Source organism: Callorhinus ursinus, unplaced genomic scaffold (genome assembly GCF_003265705.2).
Source record: "Callorhinus ursinus isolate GAN/ISIS: 27379988/994484 unplaced genomic scaffold, GSC_fseal_2.0 scaffold40, whole genome shotgun sequence".
In the NCBI taxonomy this organism is placed as follows: domain Eukaryota; kingdom Metazoa; phylum Chordata; class Mammalia; order Carnivora; family Otariidae; genus Callorhinus; species Callorhinus ursinus.
Genome location: NW_027397102.1, coordinates 14,078,429 through 14,087,713, shown reverse-complemented (window position 1 = coordinate 14,087,713; position 9,285 = coordinate 14,078,429). Strand labels below are relative to the sequence as shown.

At 36.0% G+C, this 9,285-nt stretch overlaps 1 protein-coding gene across 1 annotated transcript; it reads right to left on the bottom strand.

Moving 5' to 3' along the window:
• Positions 1–1,000: 1,000 nt before the first annotated feature.
• TGIF2LX (TGFB induced factor homeobox 2 like X-linked) lies at positions 1,001–1,710 on the bottom strand. Its single transcript, XM_025869393.1, is given in 2 exon segments — positions 1,001–1,168; positions 1,171–1,710. Coding segments are annotated over 2 exon segments (708 nt in total).
• Between the last annotated feature and the right edge of the window lie 7,575 nt (positions 1,711–9,285).

The window sequence follows — 9,285 nt, the reverse complement described above, 5'->3', positions numbered from 1 at the left end:
AGTATTTGAGCTAAGTCTTTGGAAGGGACTTAGGTCATAAGGGTAGAGCCCTCATGAATGGGGTGAATGCCTTTATAAAAGATGTTCCAGGGAGGTCTAGTCTCTTTCATCATATAAGGATACAAAGTGCTGGCTATGAACCAAGAAGGAAGCCCTCATAATAATGTGATCAAGTTGGTGTCTTGATGTTGGACTTCCAGGCTCCAGAACCATGAAAAATAAATTTGTTGTTTAAGCCCTTCAAAAAACAAAACAAAACAAAATAAAAATAAATAAAAAAGTATTCTGTAAAACTATACTGCAACTAACAGCAGAAAATTACCAGGCAGAATTTTCCTAACTCTACTGCATACTTTTAACTAGTACACCAAATAAGAGTGCACCCTTATCTGTAACATGTTTATGAATTCACTGTATTTTGACTCTCATGCTTACTCCCTACATAAATTAGCTACTCCTTAAGATTGTCAATAAACTATAAAAAGAAAACAAAGTTGACATTTTCACAAAAAACTCCAACATTAAAATGATGCCAGTGCTGTTATAGTCATCTTTTATAGAGCCTTTCTTTTCCATTATTCATTCTAATCAACAAGGAAAGTTAGAGAGAGGGAGAAAAATTAGTGATTCAGTATCTGCAGCAGTCCTAGGACCAAAAAGTCTGGTTAGAAAAGCCATAGCAAGGCTTCTGAAGATGTGTTAGCACTGTTTCTAGTCTCAGGTGTGTTAGTCTGATTGTCTAAAGCCTTTAAACCTAGGAGGAAGTAGAAGTAGAGAAGATACCTCTACTTTAGTGTTAATTATGATGACAAGTCCATTTGGAAACACTGAAATATCTAGCAGAATCGAGTCCCAGTAGCTAGTGATCGTTCTTTAAAACTCCTAGAAAGAAAAATATCTCTATAAAAGGTAAAACTATGAATTAGTTGGGGGAACATAAATGGATCTACCACTGTAGACACGGGACTGACTACTTGAATATTTTTAGGGACTTCGGATATCATGGATTGGGCTCTTGATTCTTCTGTAGCTCCAGTTCTGCAGCTTTTTGCATGGCTGCATCAACCAGCAGCTGGAAGCTGCTGAAGTCCTTGTACTCCTCTGTTAACACAGGTTTGGGAGATGTCATAAGCAAGGGTTCACTAGTAGAAAACTTGACCTTTTTTTTTTTGGCTGGGCCTTTGGGGTGAGCTTCTGGCCTGGAGACAACTCTGAATCTAGCAGCTTCTCCCCTGACTTTTGGCTCATTGGAAGGAGGCTCAGGGGCAGGCACGGCGTTTTGTCTGGATCTCTGGGACTTGACCTGGCCTGTATAGGTGAATCTGTGCTCTACTCATGGGTCACATAAGCAGACTTGCCTTTTTGGTGGTACATGGTGATCTAGTTGGGGTCATTTCCATCTTGTTGTAGCATTTCTGGAAGAACACGTCTGCAGTCATTGATAAACCAGTTAGAGATCTGCAGGAAAGACAAATTAGTCTGCTTGGACAGCATTCGCTTCTCTGCTTCTGAAGGGTAGGCCCTAAACTGGTGTTCATACAGCCAGGCTTCGAGGATCTTCACTGACTCAGTTGGCAAGTACCCTTTCCACTTCCTCTTACCCTCTAGTGATGCAAGAACTTTATCTGCACCAGTGTCACTATTCAACGTGACTGAGGTGCCTTGAGCCAGGCTTTGGTTCTCTGCTGGGCTTTCTTCAGTGGCTTCCATGTTCATGAAGCCTGTCTTCACTGTTTTGAGAATCAGGAATGGCTGAGTTAGGACTTATGTGGATCTGGTGAAGAAGACATGGGCCAGTCTCTAAGGAGGAGTCTCACAAGTAGATAAACAGTGCTGGTAACTGCTTTGAGCCAGTGGGCTTTGTGATGTCACATTCTTTTTGCCCTGTGTGCTGCCCCCCCCCCCACATTTCCTGGTTCCTCCTTTACTTGCTTTTTTCTCATAGATTCAAATGCACTTGCTTTTACCTCATCAATTTAAAGCTCTCCAGACTTTTCTCTGCTGCTATCACCAGTTTCTGCTAGCTAATGATCTCAAATTCTATTGGTTAAATCTGGCTTTGCATAAGCCTCATTGTCTTCCTTTATGACTTTCCTCTGATATTTTTTTCTTTCTTTTTCCTTATAATTGCATTATTGGCTCATCTACATATATTAGATGTAACTTATCTATTAAATATTAACCTCAATAAAGGGAGAGTTTGGTGTATCCTGACTCATCCCTTCCCTATTTAAAGCTAGACAGTTATTTTTGACACCCTGCTCCTTCGATTTTTCTTTATGGCCTTGAAATGTTCAGCTGTGACATGACTTCACTATGCCACCGGGATCTTTATGTCTGTACTTTGGGCTCTGACATCCAGTTATGATCATTCTCTTTGAGGCTTCAGTCAGAATTCAGGGGTCTTTTAAAAACATGGAATAAGACAGGACTCAAGAGATAATGATCACAGACTTATATTATTTAAATCTTTCTTGATAGTTTATGTACATAGAAATTACCCTGGAAACAGATGAAAATAATTTGTAAATTGTACATTTTTATTTCAGATAACTGAAAATAAGAGTTGATTCTTTCAAGAACACTATGATCCACTTAGAAGACAATCATGGACTCTTCTTAAGGATACTGTATAGTATTACTGATTGCTAATTTCAGAGGTTTTTCTGGAGAAAACCCCAGGTCATCATCTTAAGCATCATATATTATCTACAGTTTCTATCTGGAAGGACAATATCATTTTACCCTTAAGAATTCTTAATTGGTGTCACAAGGCTGGACATCAGAATATTGTCTACTGATCCTTTGGCTGTTGGTAACCTTACCAGTGCTGACTTTCATAGCTTAAAACTTATTGTAAGGGGGACCGATTGAAATACACAATCAAATCTAATGGTCATTTTAGCAAAGCTCCCAACAACCAGAGAGTGCGTATGTTGACTAAAATCAGAGGTCTCCTTTGGAATACTCTGTGAGTGCTACTATTTCTATCAGTCTTTTGGGTGACTAGAACACAAAATAATGTTTTCTATTCATAGTGAAAACTCATTTCTTATTATTATCTCCCACCAATACATGCATGACCCATGCTCAATGAAACTACTCTTGTCTGTCAGTAATTTTCTAGTAACGTATCCTCCATCATTTGTTGCTTCTATATTCTCTTTGTATTTCTGGGATTCAGATCTCTGCTGAAGGATTGATAGAATTGTACATATTTAAATCATTGATTTATTCTAAATGACATGATCTAGGTTCTTAATTTTTAATGACTCCTTTATTAATCTTCTTTGAAAAGGAATATCATGGTGGTTCAAAATTATCACCGAGTAATTGGAAGATTTTTTTCCTTTAATACCAGCTATAGGGACATAGAAAAATTTGGCAAGTAGGTAAAAATTTAGTAAGAAACCCTTTAGTATTGATCCCTAAAAACAAGGTTTCATTTCATGATGTAACAATAGAAACACTATATAAAACCTGTATTACCTTTCTTTAAGATTTTTAAAAGATATTATTTATTTATTTGACAGTGAGAGAGACAGCGAGAGAGGGAACACAAGCAGGGGGAGCGGGAGAGGGAGAAGCAAGCTTCCTGCTGAGCGGGGAGCCCGATGCAGGGCTCGATCCCAGGACCCTGGGATCATGACCTGAGCCGAAGGCAGATGCTTAATCAACTGAGCCACCCAGGCGCCCCCCCTTTCTTTAAGTTTTTGATGATGCAAAATATGAATTAAAAAGATACTTAAGACAGTGATATATTCCTTCCATCCACTTTTTTAAAACTTCTAAAAAGCTCAAATTATTTAAATGGTTTCTATAAGATTTTTTCTCCCTTCATTGATTCTCCTAACATAAAATATCATGGGATCTTATTTAGAATACTGTTGTATATTTATAAGCATTGATTTATTTACATATGATTCTGAAAAGAGTCTTCTCATGATTATATAATGAGTGAACACAGTATTATACTGTAATATGCACATTACTTTTCAAAATTATGTAAAGCATGAAAAGACTGAAGTCTTTTATACCTTGCTGCTTATCATTTCTATTAATCTACTCATAATTGAATATCAATCTGAGTATTCTACTTTCCAAATTATGTTAGTCTATCTGTAGAGTTAAAAAAAAAGAAAAACTTAAATTTTGAATTCCAAGAAATGAAATAATGTGAAAGAAAATTGAAAACATCACTAATAAAAAGCAGAAAACTAAAATTAAAACAAAACAAAACAAAAACATTTCCTCATACAAAACACAGTGACTTAATAGAAGCAAAAATTGATGCTTTGGTAATGGGGCTTGGTCAAGTCTGAAAATAGAGAATATTAAGTGCATAGAGTTTATCATACTGTAAAGTATCTGGATAATTTCTGCCAGACACTTTACACTTTGAAATGAATTGAAGGAACATTCAGGAAGCCATCAAAAAACTCCCCAAATTGAAGGAATGGTGAGAAGTTAGGAAGAGAAAATGTAGAAACTGCCCACTTTTTCTTTATTTTTTAAATGACTTAGGGCTTAAAGAAATTTGCAAAATTGTACATAGTTCCTATGTGCTTTTAACTCAGTTTTCCCTAGTGATAACATCTTAGAAATAATAGCACATTATCAAAATGAGGACACTGATTTTGCATAATGCTAGTAACTGAAGTACAGATTTTATTCAGATTTTACCGATTTATTGTAGTTGCTTGTGTACACAAGGATGGATGGCATAATAAAATTTGTTAAATGTTTCCGTTCAAATATTTCATATACTCAAAAAATTATATCTTTACTATAATTGAGTTTTTAATATGTTTTTATTTAATTAAAATGCAAGTAGTTTAGCAGATATCTGATTTGTATATCATTTGTTAAATATATTTTTGAAAATATTTGACTCAGTATTGTGTTTATGTTGTATTTACATAACATTGTCCTTTTGACTGCAAAAGTGTTCAATTTTTATGAAACTTAATTTGTGGATTTTGGTTTTTATTTACTTCATGTTTTATGTGTGCCACTTAAGAAACTTTTGCCTATGGACACCTGCGTGGCCCAGTCGGTTTAGTGTCTGACTCTTGATTTCGGCTTAGGTCATGATCTCAGTGTTGTGAGATTGAGCCCCGAGTTGGACTCTGCACTGGGCATGGAGCCTGTAAGAGTCTCTCTCTTCCTCTCTCTCTGCCCCTCCCCCATCTCCATTTCTCTCTCTCTCCCTCTCAAAAAAGAAGGAAGAAACTTTTGCTTAGGTTTACATTTTTAGGTATAGAATTTAGGTACATTTGCCATTTAGAGTTATTTTTTGGTGCATGGTACATAATAATGTTGAAGTTTTTATTTATTATGGTGATTTGTAATCAGTGACCTTCAATGTTACTATTGTAATTGTTTCAGGGTACCACCAACTGTGCCCATATAATGGTGAACTTAATTGATAAATGTATGTTTTCTGACTACTCCACTGACTGGCTGTTCCCTGATCTCCCTCTCCTTGGGATTTCCTGTTCTCTCAGACACAACAGTATTGAAATTTAGATAATTAATAACCCTATAATGTCTTCTAAATGCTCAAATGAACATTTCACTTAAATGATTAAGCTTAATGAAGAAAGCATGTCAAAAGCTGAGATGGGCTTCAAGCTAGACCTCCAATGCCAGTTAGCAAAGTTATGAGTGCACAGAATAATTTTTTAAAGGAAATTAATAGTGCTACTTCAGTGAACACATGAAAGATAAGAAAGCAAAACAGACTTATTGTTGACATGGAGAAAGTTTTAGTGGTCTGCCTAGAAGATCAAACCAACCACAACATTCTATTCAGCCAAAGCCTAATCCAGAGCAAAGCCCTCTCTTCAATTCTATGAAGCCTGAGAGAATTGTGGAAGAAAAGTTTGAAGTTAGCAGCAGTTGGTTCATGAAGTTTAAGGAGAGAAGCCATCTTGATAACTTAAAAAGTGCAAGGTAAGGGTCTTCTAGTTATGAAAAAATAAAGTACAAGTTGAAGCAGCAAGTGCTGATGTAGTAGAGTCTGTGGCAAGTTGTCTAGAAAATCTAGCTAAGATAATTAAGGTGGCCATACTAAGGGTGCCTGGGTGGCTCAGTCGCTTAAGCATCTGACTTGATTTCAGCTCAGGTCATGATCTCAGGGTCATGAGATCAAGCCCTGCATCGGACTCTGTGCTCAGCAGGGAGTCCGCTTGAGATTCTTTCTCTCCCTCTCCCTCCCCTCTACCCTGCTCTCTTTCTCTCTCTCTCTCAAATAAATAAATAAATAAATAAATAAATATATATATATTTTTTAAAAAGGTGGCTACACTATTTTTAATGTTGATGAAGCAGGTTTCTTTTGGAAGAAGATGACATCTAAGATTCATAGCTAAAGGGAGCCTGGGTGGCTCAGTCGTTAAGCGTCTGCCTTTGGCTCAGGTCATGATTCCAGGGTCCTGGGATTGAGCCCCACATCAGGCTCCCTGCTCAGCGGGAAGCCTGCTTCTCCCTCTCCCACTCCCCCTGCTTGTGTTCCTGCTCTCGATACCTCTTTCTCTGTCAAATAAGTAAATAAAATCTTTTAAGAAATAACTTTTTTCCCCACAGGATGAGGCCATATATAATCAACAAATTTGCTTAGTAATATCAATTTCAATGTATTAAATTTATATAATATGATTTTTGTGCCTTTGTACAAATCCCAAAGAAACCTTAATATAACTTTAAGAAAGAAATGTGCAGTGTCCTCCCAAAAGGAACAAAATTAAATTACAAATTCATTCTACATGTTCTGAAATATATCTAAAAACAGTAATGGTAACATATTCAGCTGCTAGTTACAATGTCAGTTGTGAAATACTACAACTTCAAACAATAGGATTGTTTTGTATCTTCTGATGTCCAAAAATGCCTGTGAAATAATAAGACTAAAATTAGGATTTATATATGCCCTTAATAATATTACTTTGAATCTGAAGGCAATATATAATACATAAAATATTCTTAATTTAAAAAAGTTTATATTTGCCTGTAGATCTCCCAACTTCTTTTAATGTCTGCTGCATTGTAATAAAGTAATAGTCATTATAGAAATTATTATTAGCTCTCTTTACTGGAAAACAATATAAATTTAATTTATACAAAGGACACATTTTTTTGGTATGGGCACATATTTAACACTAACCCATCTCTAAGACAATAATTTCTTCTAAAATCATATTTGATAAGTTGTGTAACTTGCATTTGTTTGTTTATTTTTTATATCCACAAAGCTATTTCTAGTTCTCATTAAAAGCTTGCCAATGTTTTGTTTGGCAAAATTTTCATTTTGAAAGATTACATCTATGACTTGTGGTCAATCTTCCCTTTAATTTCTCCTTAGGATTTTAAAAGTTGTGTTTGAGCAAATTTGGCAGTGTTTTTTCTGAACCTTTGCTGTGGCAAGACATAGTGTAAGGTTTAAATATTTTTTTTTTCTCTGTATAAAGTCATTCTGAGGTTAGAGCCATAAAAATACTGGACATGTAGAGAGTTGAGACAAGTCATGAAGAGTATTGCTATAAATAGTGATAGAGTACTGAACATTTTTTGTTCTTCCCCTTCTCATATTTTGACTGGTTTTAAGGTTCCTGGGATATTTCTGATAAATTCCCTTTGTGCCTAAATTTTGTTTTCTGTCACTTGCAATCAAAACTCCTTGAAAACAGGGGCATCTGGGGGCTCAGTCACTTAAGTGTTGGACTCAGTTTTGGCTCAGGTCATGATCTCGAGGTTGTGAGATTGAGCCCAAACTTGCATTCAGCACAGAGTCTACTTGAAATTCTTTCTCTCCTTTTCCCTCTGGCCCTCCCCCAATGTGCATGCATGTGTGCTCTCTCTAAATAAATAAATAAAATCTTTTAAAAAAACTTGAAAATAGAACAAAAAAGCTAAGATGGCACTATACATGGTTCTGGTGTTTTCATTCTGGAAACTTTTTTTTTTATTGAACTATAGTAAAGTTTATTGAATGATAGAGTACAAAGCTCCCAAAGAGGGAAGGGACCCAAGAGGGTTGCTCTGGAAACAATTTTTGAAAAAATAAAACAGTTCTTATGTCCAGGCCTAATCTTAAAACTTTATATTAGCATATTAATAGAGCTGTCATCACCACCATTAAAAATCCCTTAATAGGTTGGAAATCACCCATTCTTTCTTAGATAACTTAGCAACAAAAATGTGCAAATTGAAGGAAAGACTGACCCAGTTAAGGCAAGTTGCTCACAAGATGGAAGGACAGACCTCTAGTAAGTAAGTAAGGTTTCAGTTTAAGGATTGTCATAGGGCAATGGGCAGTTCCCAGCTAAAAATGTTTTGTTCCTCTTCAAGAAAGGGTTGGGGTAAGAGGTTAGACAAATAAAATGTCTATTAAAGTCATATAATATTATTTGAAGATAAAATATGAGATCAAATTGGTAAAATATTGTTAAAGAACAATAGCTGGAGCTGGAGCTGGACAGTAGTTGAAGTGGTAAAAACAAATGTTATCCATGCCTATTATAATAAGGGAAGAGAGATTTCAGTACAGTAGTTTCCCCTTATATGTAGAGGATATGTTCCAAGACCCACAGAAGTTGCCTGAAACAGGATGACACTGAAACTTATATATACAGTTCTTTCATATGCAGATACTCCTATTGATGCGGGAGAGCGAGGTTCTTGTCTCACAGAGTCGAAGAATGAATCTCCTGGACAAAGGAGAGTGAGTAAAGTGATAGAAGTTTGTTAAGCAAGCATACAGAAAAAGCTCTCAGAAGTGAGAGGGGTCGTGACAGGGTTGCCACTGAGGGCTTTTAGGGTTGGTATTTTATAGAAAGTTAACCAGGGAACTTAAATCTTTTTGACATCTCTACTGAAAACAGCTTTGTGTAAGGAGGATTAGTGATAATATCTTTAACGGCTTAGTTCTTTTTAGGGTCTGTTTATTTTCTGTTGACCACAGGAGACTGTCATAAATAAGACTCTCCCCTCGGACACCTAGGGCAGGGGGTCTGGAGTGTTCCCTTATCTCTGGTTTCCTTTCATCTCTCACATTTTCAATTTTGTGGGCCTGATCCCATGGCCCCTTACCTATCTCTCCCTACCTAGCCCTGCCTGTCACTTATTCACTATGACAAAATTTAATTTTTTAAATTAGGCACAGTAAGAGATTAACAACGATAACTAATAATAAAATGGAAAAAATAGAACAATATTCTGTAATAAAAGTTATATGAATACGGTCCCTCTCCCAAAATGTCTTATTTTACTGTACTCACCCTTATT